The sequence below is a fragment of the Lissotriton helveticus genome, chromosome 2_1 (genome assembly GCF_964261635.1).
Source record: "Lissotriton helveticus chromosome 2_1, aLisHel1.1, whole genome shotgun sequence".
Classification (NCBI taxonomy): domain Eukaryota; kingdom Metazoa; phylum Chordata; class Amphibia; order Caudata; family Salamandridae; genus Lissotriton; species Lissotriton helveticus.
The window spans coordinates 145440256-145457179 of record NC_136059.1 but is presented as its reverse complement, the minus strand read 5'-3'; the positions used below and the strand labels follow the sequence as shown (position 1 = coordinate 145457179).

General features: G+C 46.7%; 1 protein-coding gene across 1 annotated transcript in view; it reads left to right on the top strand.

Annotated features, from left to right (window-relative positions):
- The first annotated feature begins 782 nt into the window (after window positions 1-782).
- Window positions 783-16924, top strand: part of LOC144819256 (uncharacterized) — a 191544-nt gene continuing 175402 nt past the window's right edge. The window contains exon 1 of the mRNA XM_078677225.1: window positions 783-1504. Coding sequence (XP_078533351.1) covers window positions 1393-1504 — 112 coding nt within the window. The 5' untranslated portion in view covers window positions 783-1392. The remainder of the gene's footprint in view (window positions 1505-16924) is intronic.

Below are 16924 nucleotides of genomic sequence, written 5' to 3'. Positions count from 1 at the left end.
GCCAGTGGGGTTAGGTAGCACACCCAGCCAGTGGGGTGCGTAGCACACACAGCCAGTGGGGTGCGTAGCACACACAGCCAGTGGGGTGAGCGAGCACACCCAGCCAGTGGGGTGCATTAGCGGACACAGCCAGTGGGGTGCGTTAGCACACACAGCCAGTGGGGTGCGTAGCACACACAGCCAGTGGGGTGCGTAGCACACACAGCCAGTGGAGTGCGTTAGCACACACAGCCAGCCCTGTTGGCTCAGGCATTCAGAGCTACAACCAGGTTCTGCATGTGTTGTGATCCTAATGAGGTATTCTGTCACTAGGGCATGTGAATGTTTGAGCTCGTGTTTCAATAGATGGACATTTACATTACTTGAACAACCCACATATGGGTCATTCCGATTGTTTTATTTATTTATTTTTAGTAAAGTTACTTCCTGAACATTGTTCTGTTTTTTTAGCCAGAGGTAATTATGTTTGGGATTTTTCCTGCTTACAACCTAGCCCAGATCTTGTAGACAAACAGAAACAGCTGCAGTAGAGAATATTTCACAACTGCTGACAGCAGCCAAGATGCTGCTGGCCCTGACTCTGGTCATACTGAGACTATGATGAAGGAAGTGGAGAAAAATCTCACCACAGATAGAAAAGAGAATAAGGAACTTGGAAGAAGAGAAAACACGTGGGTAAGGTATCAGATTCTACCCCATCGCAGTTCGTAATTCATCGCTGACTCTGCAGGACACCAGCCTCACGAAGAAAGAAGCCAGCACCGATGGAGAGCGCCTTCCTTGAACACTGGCTCTGGGTAGTGGACGAGAGGAACCACCCGTGGATGCTCACCACAGCCTGCTCCTGGAGTATGAAGAGAAGCACACACCAGTAACTGAAAAGGGACAAGCAGTAGTGAAAGAACACAGCTGGTCAACAGTGGGGGCAGTGTATCAAGTGGGGTAGTGCATCCAGTTAGGGCAGTGTGTCCAGAGGGGGAAGTGTACCCAGTGGGTGAATTGTACCCAGTGGGTGTGGAGTACACAGTGGTGGCAGTGTATTCAGTGGGGGCAGTGTATGCAGTGGGGGCAGTGTGCACAGTGGGCGCAGAATACACAGTTGAGGTAGTGTATTCAGTGGGGGTGGTGTAACCAGAAGCGCAATCTCGTCTACAGTCCCCCACTTGGTCAAGCTATCGACACAAAGAGTGATCTGTGCCACATTCCGCGAGATGTCCCTCCTGAGCACTCTGACGACAGCATCTTCTCAGATAATTTTCATGAAGTAGGATTGAATAAGTTGTGAGTGTTTACTGAGCCCACGCCAGGGCCGCCTGATTACTCAGGAGTAGCTAGTAATATACAGAAACAGACCCACTGAATGGTAAATCCCACAAGGATCCTTTATTACCTATGGACAAGATGAGCACCTCTACCCTACCTGAGCAGTCCAGGCAACTTGTGAGGTCACCCGGGATCCACAGAATGCACCTTTTCTGGGTTTGGCTGCTTCTTATTTCACCAGGTAAGAGTCGGATCAGATTTTATTTCATATATCTTTGTAGTTAACATGTTTGTGTTGGATATCTGTCAAGGAAGACATTCAGGATAGAACCCAGATCTAACGCGCTTAAGCAAGATTTATTTCTGCTAATTCTTAACACTCTAGAAGGACCCTCTCTTAATTTGATTTGAATTAATTTCTTGTATGGCACAATCAAATATCCTGAGGCATCTTGGCACTGAGTCACAAGGTAGGGAACAAACCACAGCCATTAATTCCTATAGAGCCAAGTCTTTAATGACTTATGACACCTCATAAGAGAGGGAGCAGTTTTTATTTCATGGGGACACATATTCCAATTTCAAGGGGTAACAACCAAAAAAGCTCCTGCCTCCCTAAGAGGAACTTTTGCCACCATCGGATTTCTGGCTGAGCGGGAATGAAGTGTCTTCTCTGGTACATACCTTCTGAGTTTCTCTCCCAGATAGGCCGGACCTAATCCCTGAAGCGCTTTGTATGTAATACATAGAATTTGTAGCTCAATAGGGCCTGCGAGGCAGGCTGGAATCTCAGAAATTTTGTCAACATCTTATCTGCTGAATTCTGGAGAATCTGAAGTTTGTTCAGGGCAACGTTTGGCAAATTTTTATATTGGTCATTACAATAGTCCATTCTGGATACTACAAAGGCCAAAACAACTGCCTTAAGCAAATTCGGTAGAAGAAACTGTGCATTCTTCCTGATAACACCGAGCGAATAAAAAGAGGCGGAAATCACCTTATTATCTTGATCCTTGTAAGTGAGTCTGTCATCAATCAATATTCCCAGATTTTTTACTTTTTTTACTGGTGCTGGAAGTGAAGTCAATTCATCTGGCCACAAAGATGGGTTCCAGAAAGATATATTATTACCAAAAGGATAACTACTTCTGTTTTTGAGGAGTTCAGATCCTGACTCCCCTCACACAGCTATTGAAGGTATCATTCAAGTCTGGGCCTTTGCTGGAAAGTGAAACCATGATCTGGGTGTTATCCGCATATGAGACTAGTGACAGCCTGTAGGATTTTACAAGAGCCACCAAAGGAGTGACATAGATGTTAAATAGGGTTGAACTCATTGACGAGCATTGGGGAAACACCACATGGTAAAGACAAGGGTTGAGATGAAAATTCTTCCAGGCTCACCATTTGCATTCGATCTATCAAAAAAGATCTAAATAAGGACAGAGCCTTAGTATCTATCCCAAGACATTCTAACCAGTCAATCAGAAAGTTATGGCTGACCGTCTCAAAGGCTGTAGTCAAGTCGAGAAGGATAAGGGCTGCAGTGCCCCCTCTATCTACTGTAGCCTTAAACAGGTCAGTGGCCACAATAAGGGCTGATTCCATAGAATGTCCTTTGAGGATAATGGAAAAACCATCCCGACCAATATAAAACCCTGAGACCCTACTGCTCAGTTGTGTTCCATTTTTCATGAAGGGTTTTTTCTCTAGTGTATATTGATCTGTGTGGACTGTAGTGTGCATGTGATAAATAAATAATGTTTTCTGGTGCATTTTGAGACATATGAGATCACTGTCTGTCACTAGTAAGTCGTTTTTAAACGGTGGTCAGATTTTTAAGGCGTTCTGTTATATTTTCAAAAAATTGTGGCTTTGATTCAAAATTCTCAGAAAAAAGTTATTAACGCCTTAGCATGCTTGTAATTTACAAACCTTCAAACAACATCAGAGGAATATGTTGGGCACAAAAGTATGTAATGTAGAGCTTGCACAAGTACCACATCTTCATTTACTGTGGAATTTGTGCTTGTTCTCATTCACTGAATAGATTGCACTCCTTCCTAGAGGTAACCTTGTGCTGTTGTGAACAGGTGTAGCACCCATGTATTATAATGCATTTCCAGATTTACGAGAAATTGTAAACCTGGAAATGCATCCGAATGCCACACCACCCGCGAGGTGCAACAAAGAGAAATGTTTACATTTCTCCTTGTTCTTTCCTCTTTCAATGTGGGCTGCATTATACAGCATGCATGGAAAGAGGGAATCACCTCAATTGATTGTTTTTGTACATGAAGGTGTCCATTTCTGCACAAAACCAATCTCCCCTAAAACACAGACACCCTTGCACCATGATGCAAGGGTGCCTGCGTCGGCACATGGCTGTTGATTGGGTGCCAACACAGGGGAAAGCACAGGGATGCAACATATTGTTGTAAATATGTCACATCCCTATGCTTTGAAAGTGACTCAGTAAGGAGCAGCAAAATGGCTTGTGGCACAATCCGAGTCACTTTCATTGTAAATATGACTCTCTGATTTTTGCACTATGAAGTCCCCAACTGACAAGACATCACTGCCAGCACTTTCCACTATTTTGGCCTGGCAACAAATGTAAGTCTGCTGTGCACATCATTAGATCCAAGGTCCACTACAGTGGATCCAAAGTTAGCTACACTGGATCCTAGGTCAGCTACATTGGATCCAAGGTCAGCTGCACTGGATCCAAGGTCATCTATACTGGATCCAAGGTTATGTTATGTTATGTTATTAAAGTATTTATTGAGCGCACTATCACTGATTAGTTTCTTGGCGCTGAGATCAACAGTAACATAGACCTGGGTGAGGGGTGGAGAGTTAATTAAAATGCTTGTCTGAATAGCCAGGTCTTCAACGCTTTCCGGAAAGAGAGGAGATCTTGGCGATTCCGGACCTCCAAGGGAAAAGTGTTCCACAGGCAGGGGGCAAGTGTTGCAAACCTACGGCCACCAGCACGTTTGAGTTTGAAAGGGAAGGTCTGGAGGAGGCCCTGGTGGAGTGAGTGAAGGTTGCGAGATGGGACGTATCTGGTGATTAGTTGGTCAATGAATTTAGGGCTTTTACCGTACAGGGATTTAAAGATCATGCAACCTGCTTTAAAAGCACAGCGTTGAGTGACCGGAAGCCAGTGCAGTTTATTGAGTAGGGGAGTAGCTGCATGCCACCTTAGTTGCTTCAGAATCAGCCTCGCGGCATAGTTCTGAACCATCTGGAGTCGTTTAAGTAGATAGTTGGGAAGGCCCAGGTAGATGGCATTCGCGTAATCCAGATGGGACAGAACAGTGGCGATCACAACCTGGATGATTGCTTCCGATATTAGTAGTCGCCGGACCTTCCGAATTTTTTTTAGCTGAAAGAAGAATTTGGAGACCACCTGGCCCACTTGTGCTTTTAATGAGAGATCGCGATCCACGATGACTCCAAGCGTTTTGGCCGATGGTGAGGGTGGCGGAGCTTGACCCAGATCCGATGGCCAGTAGTGGGGGCCCCAATACTTGGTGCTGTCCCCGGTGAGAACCAATTCGGATTTTCCTGGATTTAGTTTCAGCTGGTTTTGATCCATCCAGGATTTAATGAACCTCATGGTTGACTGGAAGTGAAAAATGGAATTTTCAGAGTTATCGATGGTAAAGAGTAGCTGTAAATCATCAGCATAATTGAAAACTCTCACCTGTTTGTCTCTGAGGGTTTGAATAAGAGGGAGTATGTATATATTGAAAAGGTGAGGTGACAGGGAGGAGCCCTGTGGCACTCCACATGCAATGGACTGTTTAATGCCGTTTAGGTCTCCCAGGCGAACCGCTTAAGAGCGGTTCTCCAAGAAGGACCTCAGCCAGCAAGCTGCCGTGTCCCGTATGCCGGCCTGTCCGACACGGTCGATCAAGATGTTGTGGTCGACCGTGTCGAACGCGGCTGACAGGTCTAGGAGCACCAGGGCCTGGGGGGAGCGTCTATCGGCACAGTCCCGCAGCGTGTCCAAAACTGTGGTGACCACTGCCTCTGTTGAATGTGCTGGCCGGAATCCAGCCTGATGGGGGTCAAAACAAGAGGACTCCTCCAGAAAATTAGATAGGCATTTCGCCACGTCTGCCTCCAGGACTTTTGCCAGGTAAGGCAATAAGGAGATGGGCCGGTAGTTCGCCTTACAGGCTGGGTCAACCCCCGTTTTTTTCAAAAGAGGTATGACCGTGGCTACTTTAAAAGCAGATGGGACTATGCCCGAAGTAAGGGAGTCATCTAAAAGTGCAAGGGCAGGGGCCGGGTAGGTGGAAAAACATTCTTTTAGGATGCAGCGGGGGCAGATGTCTGATGGGGAGCCGGATTTAACTCTTGTCAGTAGTTCCAAGAGCTGGGCCTGAGTTATGGGCGGAAAGTTTGTAAAGGTGGCAGTGCTGGTCCTAATTGCCATACCTGTCGTGATTGGGGACACAGGTTGAGGAATGCTAGCTTTAATATCCGCAATTTTGTCACTGAAGTAGGTGTTGAGTGAATCACACAGAGACTGGGTGGGAATTACCTTAGGGCGAACATTCTCCAAATTCGTCAGTTCATTAAAAATAGCAAAGATATCCTAAGATTTGTTTGGAGAATCTAGGATTCGGGAGGAAAAGTAATCCGCCTTTGCTGCAGAGATGGCATTCATGTATTCCTTTCTAGTCCTTATGTATTTAGTTTTTAGCTCAGGGTCATATTCGCGGCGCCAAAGGCGTTCTAGATGCCGCAGGGCCAATTTCCTAGATTTTAAGTCAGAGGAGAACCATCTATTGGCATCCGCGCGCCGTGCCAGTCTAATTCTTTTGTACAGGGCATGGAGATTGCTAGCTGCTTGTAGCCAGCCTGTAAGAGTAGATACTGAAGAGTTTATATCATTGTCCAGTGGAGGGATGGCATTAGCTAGTGACTATAAAAAAGCAGTTTTGTCCATTGCGTTCCAATTTCTAGCTAGCCCGCCGGCGATTGGCGCGGTGGTCCTAGTGGGGGTGGTACATACTTTAAATTTGAGAATTAGGTGGTCTGACCAGAGGCATGGCAAGGTTATCGGGGTTGTTACACATGTGGTGTCGGACCACACCTGGTCTAGGATGTGACCCTTGCAGTGGGTAGGGGAGAGCACTAGTTGATTAAAATTTAAGTTGGACATAAGATCAGTCAGTTCGGCCAATTGAGGGCCCTCCGAGGGATCTTTGTACCAGTAGTTTAGATCACCTACTAGGAAGATCCTGGCATGGTCGAGTGCCAGATTAGCAACTTGGTCGCTTAGGGCCATAGGGAACAATGGCATTGAAGTAGGGCGTCTGTACAAGAGGACACATGCTATTGTCATGTGGGGAGTGGCAATTTTTAACACTAGGTTGTCTGTGTTAGCTAAAGTCAGACAGGTAAGGGTGGTGACATCCAGGCTAGAGCGGATAATTGCCGCAACTCCTCCTCCCCCTTTCCCCGTGACACGGTCTGCCTGAATAATATAGTAGTTCGGTGGCAGAGCCGCTATTATGTCGGGTGCGGAGGCAGGAGTTAGCCACGTCTCTGTAAGTAAGAGAATGTCTGGTTTCTCCGTGTCTAGCAACAGAAAAATGTCCATCTGGTGCTTCACAAGGGAACGAGTGTTTAAGTAAAAAATAGTAAGCGACTGGAGGGGTAGGTCAGACTGTACCTGGTTGTTTGCGGGGGTGGTCAGGTGACAACCCTGACTCAGAATGCCATACTTGCAGAGCCGACTGAGTGTTTCCCTTGATAAGTATCCCTGAGCTTTGTTATTCCACTCCAAAAGGTTGGCCCTGGGGTAGTGAATAGGTCGGGCGGTAAGGTCTGCCCCTGGGCCCGGCTGGTCGCGGACGGGCGCTGACGGGCTTGTCTTTAGCGCATCTTAGGCGCGCCGTCGACGCGCCCGCTGCGCTTCCTGGGTGGGGGTTTCATTTTATGACCGTAGAGGTGGGAGGGGCCGAGCACTGTGCCGCTCGCCTGCTCCTCACCTAAGATGGTGTCTTACGCTCTAACCCCAGCAGCATCTAATCGGCTGCAATGGGGCGAGCAGAATTAGTGGGCGGGAACAGAAGCAGATAGAATGTGTGCCCAGAGTGAGCGATCGGTAAGTGAAGCACAAATACACTTTTAAAAAGTAGTCTTTTAAAAGCAATACGAAGTACACAAATACACTGTAAAAATAAATCTTTAAAAAGCAATTAGTCAGCTCTCTCACACAGCAGTCCCGGCTTCCGCCTCAGGACCCAACACCCGCGAGCACACTTTTGAGAACAAGAAATGGGGAAAGGGGTTATATACACGACTGCACCTATCTTATGTATCTGCCTTGGTTATTCTTTATGGTGAGTGACACGGATCGGAGATTCTTTACCCCTAAATCTCCTAGAACAGAAAAAAAAAAAATGTTGTTCTAACCTGCAATTTTTTTAGCAATACTGATCCAGCACACAAAACTATTGTTTTAAGAATCTGTACAATAGTATACACATTTCATGAATTACAATGTAAAATCATTCAGTAGCAGAATCTTTGGATGTTTTTTTGGACGTTCAATCTTTATTTAGTTCTTCACAAATGTAGCCAACGCGTTTCGTCCTCCACGGACTTCTTCAGGGCAATTAGAATGAACTTTTCGTCAATATGCAGGGATTCTTCCTTTCAATTTAGTGGTAATTTTTTAAGTATAGTAATTCATTTCTTGGTAAGTTTCAAACACATTGGTTTCACGAGTTCGAATCTCTCGAGTTAGATTTCCCCAATATAACAGTAGTTGAGAGAATAGTTCATGCCGGCTCCATCGCGTGGCGTCCTTTGTTGAGGCGTCCACACTGTCAATCAGTGCACGCGGTAGTGACTGGCGTTTTTAAATGGTCAGAGGTGGTTACATTAGGTCCAGAGTCAGCTGCAAATGGTCCAAGATAAGTTCAAGTTCGGGCATTTGTATAGCGCACTACTCACCCAGAGGGTCTCAAGGCGCTAGAGGGAGGGGTTCATTATTTGTCGAATAGCCAGGTTTTCAGTTCTTTTCTGAAGGAGATGTGGTTCTGAGTAAGGCGGAGGTGGGTGGGGAGTGAGTTCCAGGTCTTGGCAGCCAGGAAGGAGAAGGATCTGCCACCCATGGTGGATTTTCGGATGCGCGGGACTGCAGCGAGGGCTTGATTGGATGATCTTAGTTGACAGGTGGGATTGTAGAAGGATAGTCGAGTGTTGAGGCATTCGGGTCCTAGATTATAAAGGGCCTTGTGTGCGTGGTTAAGAAGGCGGAAAGTAATTCTTTTGTTGACGGGAAGCCAGTGGAGGTTTTTTAGGTGTCCGGTGATGTGCTCTTGGCGCGGGATGTCTAATATGAGTCTCGCTGACGCGTTTTGGATGCGTTGGAGTTTTTTTTGTAATTTTGTTGTAATTCCGGCGTAAAGTGTGTTGCCATAATCCAGTCGACTCGTGACCAGTGCATGGGTGACAATCTTTCTTGTCTCGAGGGGGATCCAGCGGAAGATCTTTTTGAGAATGCGAAGGACGTTGAAGCAGGAGGACGAGACGGCGTTGACTTGTCTGGACATTGAGAGAGAGGAGTCTAGAATGAAGCCAAGGTTACGAGCATGGTCTGTGGGTGTGGGTGCTGAGCCCAAAGCGGAAGGTCGCCAAGAGTCGTCCCAAGCTGAGGGGGAGGATCCTAGGATGAGCACCTCCGTTTTGTCTGAATTGAGTATTAGGCGGCTCTGTTTCATCCATTCGGCTACTTCTTTCATACCTTCGTGAAGATTGGTTTTGGCGGTGTTGGGGTCTTTGGTGAGGGAAAGGATTAGCTGGGTGTCGTCGGCGTAGGAGATGATGTTGAGGTTGTGTTGACGCGCGATAGAGGCGAGAGGACTCATGTAGACGTTGAAGAGGGTGGGACTGAGTGAGGATCCTTGAGGTACCCCGCAGATGACTTCGGTGGCCTTAGAGTAGAATGGGGGGAGTCGGACTCTCTGAGTTCTCCCAGCTAGGAACGAGATGATCCAGTCCAAGGCTTTTCCTTGTATGCCGATGTTGTTGAGGCGTTGTATGAGGGTGCTGTGACAGACAGTGTCGAAGGCGGCGGAAAGGTCGAGTAGAATGAGGGACACTGTTTCTCCGTTGTCCAGGAGTGCTCGGATGTCGTCGGTCGCCGCAATGAGGGCGGTTTCGGTGCTGTGTTTGGCTCGAAATCCGGATTGAGATGGATCAAGGGAGTTGTTGGATTCAAGGAAGGCGGCGAGTTGGCTGTTGACGGCTTTCTCGATGACTTTGGCCGGGAAAGGGAGGAGGGATATGGGTCGGTAGTTTTTCAGTTCTGAGGGGTCTGCTGTGGGTTTTTTCAGAAGGGCGCTGAGTTCGGCGTGTTTCCAGATTTCTGGAAAGGTGGCAGATTTGAAAGAGCAGTTGATGACATCGCGGAGTTGGGGTGCGATGATGGAGTCAGCTTTGTTGAAGATGTGGTGGGGACAGGGGTCAGAAGGCGAGCCAGAGTGTATTGACTTCATGAGGCGAATGGTGTCTTCAGTGGTGATTGGGTTCCAGGCGCTGAGGTTGTTAGTTGGAGGAGTGGGATCTGAAGAGGGTGGGGCGGGTTGATCACTGGGAGTATTCTTGAAGCTGTTGTGGATGTCGGCAATTTTGTTGTAGAAGAAGGAGGATAGCGCATCGCAGAGGTCTTGGGAGGGAGTGATGTCGTTGGATGCTGCGGTAGGGTTGGTGAATTCTTTGACGATATTGAAGAGTTCCTTGCTGTTATGAGAATTGTTGTCGAGACGGTCCTTAAATGCTGATTTCTTGGCGGATCGAATCAGTTGGTGGTGTTTGCGGGTGGCTGTCTTGAGGGAGGCCATGTTGTGTGAGGTTGGGTTTTTTCTCCAATTCTTCTCCAGGGTGCGGCATAGCTTCTTGGATTTTTTAAGGTCATCATTGAACCAGGGAGCCTTTTTGCTGGATGATTTCAACTGGTGCTTTTTCACGGGTGCTAATTCGTCCGCACTGTGGGTAATCCATTGCCTGAGGTTGGTGGCCACTTGGTCTGGGTCCATTGCTAGGGTGGGAGGGTTTTGGTTGAGTGATGTGAGGAGTTGGTCGGTGGTGATTTTGTTCCAGATTCTCCGGGGAATGGGTTGTGGACGGTTGTGGGTCAGGGTGGTTTTGTAGCTGAAGTGAACACAGCTGTGGTCCGTCCAGTGGATAGCTGTAGTGCGATCGAAGGAGATGTGCTTGCTGGAGGTGAAGATGGGGTCGAGCGTGTGTCCGGCTGTGTGAGTGGGGGTGTCAACAAGTTGTTTGAGTCCGAGATTGGCCAGGTTGTCCAGAAGGGTGGTGGTGTTGCTGTCGAGTCTGTTTTCAAGGTGGTAGTTGAGGTCTCCTAGAAGAATGTAGTTCTCGGAGGCGAGGGCGTGTGGGCTGACGAAGTCTGTGATGTTGTCGCTGAATTGAGAACGGGTGCCTGGTGGCCTGTAAATGAGGGTGCCTCTAAGGGTGGTCCTGGGGTCGGTGTGGATCTGAAAGTGGAGATGTTCGGCGGTAGCAAGATTGTCGTCGGAGCTGGTTGTGATTTTGATGGTGTTTCTGTGGACGATGGCGATGCCTTCTCCAGTTTGATTGGTGCGGTCTTTTCGAATAATCTTGTAAGAGTCCGGTATGGCTATGGCGATGTCGGGGGCAGAAGATGCGTTCATCCATGTTTCAGTAAGGAAGGCGATGTCAGGTGACGCAGTGTCGATTAGGTCCCAGAGTTCTGTTGCGTGTCTGTGGACCGAGCGGGTGTTCAGTAGGATGCATTTCAGGCGGATGGGTTCGGAGCTGTGTGTGGAGGAAGTAGGTTTGGTGAGGGTCCTGAAGCAGTTGAACTTGCAGGAGAGGCAGGCGAATGGGCCGTGGGTACGTCCTGGGGTAGCTTGGCAGCATAGTGGGGTGCGTTCGGGGTTGAGGGCGAGGAGAGTAGCGGCATCGTAAATGACTCTAGAGGGTTGGGAGCGGCGGGGGCCAGGGGGTCTGGCGCTGGGCGCGGTCCAGGCGCGGACGGGTGCAGACGGGCTTACCTTTGGCACACCTTCGGCGCGACCGCTGCGCGTGAACGCTGCGCGTTAAGGCATCTGTCATATATGGATGGAGGAGGGGGCGGGGCGAGGGAGGGTCAGCTGGGAGGCGGGGCGGGCTGTGGGGGACGGGCTAAGAGGCACCACCAACAACAACAACAATGGCGGCAGCGCCAGAAACACGAGACTGGAGGTTGGCTGGGGCACAGACACTGGGTGGAATGCTAAATCGCGCTGCAGCTGTGAGTGCGCGAAATAAAGCGCTGCGATCAGATTTGAATTACCCCCGAAGCGCCTGCAAATGTCCACGAGATGATCTAATGGCGCTCGCAAAACAGCGTGAGTATAATGATATAATGGCGCTCGCAATACAGCGTGAGCACAGTGAGACAGTGGCGCTTACAATACAGCGCAAGTACAATGATATAATGGCGCAGTCAACGATACCAGGCAGGCAAGCAGGAGCTGGGGTGAAGGGAGCGACCGCTTCTGAATGCGTCAGGACGGATCAGCCACACTGTATCCAAGGTCAGCCACACTGGATCCAAGTTCACCTACACTGGATCCAAGGTCACCTACACTGGATCCAAAGTAAGCTACACTGCCTCTAAGGTCAGCTACACTAGGACCAATGTCAGTCACACTGAATTCTAGGCCAGTCACACACGATCAAAGTTCAACTATACTGGATCCAAGGTCAGTTACACTAGGTCCAAGGTCAGCTTCAATTAGTCCAAGATCAGCCACACTGGATCCAAGGTCAGTCACACTGGCTCCAAGGTCAGCTACCTTCCTGTGCCTGAAATTCCAGATGTGTAAAATGAAACTATATGTATACAGTGTTTACAACGCACCCTATAATATGTACCCTCTCATTCCTTGGCTTCATGGTTTGTGTAGTTTGGTGTAATACTGGTATGAGGATTAGGTCTATGCAAACAAATTAAGACAAACCACAAACTGCTTGCTGCAGTTTAGGTGTCATGGAGAGTGTGATGGCTGTTCTTGCATTTGCAATCATTTTTAGGTCGAATTCTACCAGAGAGCATAGCTGTCTGATATGCTAATGACATCATGGGGACATTCGGAAAGCTTCCCTGGGAATGCATTCCACCCAATCCTTACTATTGGCTTTGTGGCTTGTAACTCACAATGTCTTGCTTTCTATTTGCTGGCTTTAGTTGTTTCAGGTTGTGTTGCTTGAGTTATACACGTCCCTTGCCCAATCCCTATTCACTGTATTTTTCCACCAGTACTGAATTTCTGTGAACACACTGAATTTCTGTTGCACAGTACACCATTGCCCTTTACATTAGTATACTCTGCACCACTCTACGCTACTGCATTCTATACTAATGCCCTCAATGCCACTCTACTTCACACCTCTGAACTCTGTAACACTCTACTCTACAACACTGCACTCCTTTACACTGAACTATGCCACTTCACTTTGTGCTTCAGTACTGTATGTCAATGCACTCCACACATCTGAATTCTATGACACTCTAATGTACTGGGCGCCACTGCACTCTGACACTGCACTCTATGCCTCTTCACTCTATGCCTCTCTACTCTACTCTGCACCACCCTACTCAATGCAATGCACTTTATCCCATTCTACTATGCACAATTGGGCTCTTCACCTCTGTACCATTGTACTCTGCACTACTGTACTCTGCACCACTCTATCGTATGCCACTGCAATCTATGCCACTGTGCTCTGACACTATACTCTGCAAAACGGCACTATCTGCCACTGAACTGAACACCATTCTACTCTGCACCACTGCACTTTATGCCGCACCACGCAACTCTATGCCACTCTACTGCACTCTAGGCCAATGCACTCTATGCCACTCTAATCTATTCTGCACCAGTGCTCTCCACACCACTGCACTCTAAAACCACTCTACTCTATGCCACTGCACTCTGGGCCACTCTGCTCGACACCTCTGTGCGCTACCCTGCACCGCTCAACTCCACTCTACCCTACTTCAATCTGCTCCGAAACAATCTTCTCTGCACAACTAACTCTATGCTACTGAACTCCACTCTGCATCAATCTATGTCATTGCACTCTACACCACTGCATTCTCCTGTGCACCACTCTAATCTATGTCACCGCACTCTACACCAATGGACAATACACAATTTTACTAAAAACCAATGTAATCTGCTCCATGCTACTCTGCACCATTGTACGTTGTGCCACTTCACTCTATGCCACTCTACTCCACTCTATGACACTCCACTCCCAATCCAAGCTACTCCACTCTGTTGCTCTGCTCCACTAAACTCTACTCCACTCTGGTGCTCTACTTCACTCTCTGCCACGCTACTCCTCAACAAACTTTGCCACTCTATGCCACTTTGACACAACTCCACTCTATGACGTCCTACCCGACTCCCTCTACACCACGCCATGGCACTTTACTCCACTCTATGACACATTACTCCACTCTGCTCCACTCCTCCACGCCACTCCATTCTATGTCACGCCACTTTGAGACAATACAGCATTTTATTTCACTCTATGACAATCCACTCTCCTACACTAGTCCACTGTATGCACTCCACTCTACAACAATCTACTCCATTCTATGTCACTCTACTCTACTACCCACTACTCCACTCTACGCAACACCCTCTATGCCACTCCATTAAACTCTGGGCCCCTCCACTAGACAACACTCTACTCCACTCAGACACTCTACTCCACTCTATGCTACTCAACTCTACTTCACACCCTTCCACTCGGACACTCTACTCCCTCCACTGCACTCCACAACATCCTATGCCACTACATGACAGTTCGGGAAACAACCTTTACAGCACAGTCATAACAACGCAACATCCTTTACATCGCATGCCATTACAATGCAGCCATTACATCCCATGGCACTACACAGCATGTCATTGCAATGCATGTCACTACAACGCATACCATTACAACGCATGACATTACAACACATAGTTTTTACCCTTACACTAGCCAACACTTACCCTACTGTTGCACTCACTGGAGTGGGAATAGTAATTTTTACCCCTACACTATCCAACACTTACCTTAAATGCAATATAATGGTATGCGTTGTAATGGTATGCGTTGTAATGGTATAATGCAATGTTATGGAATGCGTTGTAATTGTAGTTTCTAAAAATGCGTTTTGATGGCATGCAATGTAAAATCATGCCTTGTAATGGATTTTGCGATGTAAAAACGGTGTTGTAAAGGCATGCGTTGTAAATGTTTGCTTGTAACGTCATACATTCAACAGTTCACTCATCTCTACTCTTCACTACTCTTTGCCCCTTCACAACTCTCTTCTCTGTTCCATAACACTAATATGTAGGCATGCAGAACAGCAGCCACACTGGTGTACAACATAGCTAAAAAATATTGGCAAAGCCATTAGGTGGCTTTGCCAATGCTTGTTCTCAATAGCTATTTAAGAAATAGTTTTAAAATACAATTGTGGGAGGGTTTAAGTTGACTTTCCAATTCCATATATGTGTGCCAAGTGTGGTCTTATAATTGCCTTTTGCATTTTGAATGTATCTTTTTCACCATCACTTTAGGCAGCACTGGAGTGTTTGAGTGGGGTATCAATCAATCCATCAATCAATCAATCAATCAATCAAAAGACTGTTTATTTAGACCAGTGATACTCAAAATACGCCCCTGGGGCCGCTTGTGGCCCTCTTGACCTTTACATGTGGCTCCCCTGGTGAACAATATTCAGAAAAACATGCTAAATAAAGGAACAAGCATTTATTAAACTGCAAATAAATGCATGCCCGTATATTTAACATGTTTTTGTACCTCCTTATACAATTCCTGGCTCACCCAGACCCCTTACCGCCACCCTGCTGGCATCAGTGTGGACTTCGGTCACAGCACAGACCGTACTTTGTGGCCCCTGGGCAAATGTTTATGAGTACCCAAATCTACAGCTTCTGCCCGATTTTTAATACCATAGTTTAAGAAAATTAGGCATCAATACATTTTCCATGCATCAAGGCCCTTTAGACTATCGAATAATATGTGCAAAGCAGTGTTTAATTTGTGCCAGTGCTTTCTGGTCGGGGTGCCAGCACTTGTTTTTAGGCGCCAGCACTTATTTTTCTGCATCATGCATTTACCGAGAGCAAAGACACATCTGGGAATAACAGAGGAAGAGAAAGATGGAAAATCGTTATAAAGGGAGAAAGCAGAAAGATGCAAGAGTGAGCTGAAGAGGCAGGGAGTAGCTATAAATGGAATAAAGAGGTCAGAGTTGACTTTAGGATTATGTTGCCTCAGTACTCTGTGCTCGCACACTTGATTGCAGCAGCCGCGTGTTTCAAAGGGGAGTTTTGGGGACCACATTTTTATCTACAAATTAAGCACTGGTGCAAAGCGTCACATGTTGTACCTAAAATACAGGTACACTTACCTTTGGTGTCATTCATAGCTCCTTTTATCCTGTTGTTAGCATAGCAAGGATTGATTTCACTTCTTAGCATTAGATAGTTCATTTCTAAGCCAAAGATGTGGTAGTACATCTATATACGGGAACTGTTGTTAATTTTGCCACAAGTTAACCATAAAACACACCGATTTTTTCCCCATCAAGATGCTGTTGGCCGTGGTCTTGATGTATATTTCTTTCTGTGGGCCCCGAGTTCCCTCTTAGCAACCTCAATTTTTTAATTCTGTAGGCACGACTTGTCTCTCATGTCCCTGCAAGCCTTTGTTAATGTTTCCCTAACCCCTTTTGCCCACTTCATTTCACTCTGCTGTATCTCATTTTTGCACCATTGTGATATTTATGCTCCTCCCCACAGCCCTGGCACTGCCAGAATCTTATTAGCGTAATACGTGCCATTACATCCCATAATACCATTGTAGTCTACATTCTTACCGCCTGGTCATCGATTTGTACCACTTGCATATAACAATCCCGCTACATATTGGAACTAGGAAGGTATCATGGCTATATAAGCTTTCAGAACAGGTAAATCGGACAATTCTCCATAATCTTTATTACATTTTCTTAGACCACTAACTGAAGCATGGGCCCTTACAAATAATGCATCCAGATGGGTATGCCTTTTAGGGATTTCAAGAATGACATCCCTAAATACTTATATTTATTTACCATTTCCAACTTCGTACTGCCCAAAAACCAGCTACATTTCGTTATCTTTTTTTTTTTTTTTTTGATTTAAAAAAAAAACTTGTATTGGCATCAGCAAGAATACAAGAAACATACAAAAAAATATATATATAGGTGGAGTATGCATTGGCGGTTTTTGTATCTACAGTACCAAACCTCAGAACCTTAGTTTTTTCCATATTTACTGCAAGTGTTCTGGAGCTGCAATATTCACTAAGCACATTCAACTTTCTTTGCAGTTTGATCTACCAATATAGATTGTCTGCGTAAAGTAAGCATGCAAAGTGTTTTCCATCTAGCATAGGACTGGCACCCCGAGCCACTCCTAAAACAAACGGTAAATCAACTATGAATCGGGAGAAAGTAAGGGGGCCAAGACGCCCCCTTGTCTTAACCCGTTTCCAATTAAAATCTTCTGCAACAAGGTCCCCT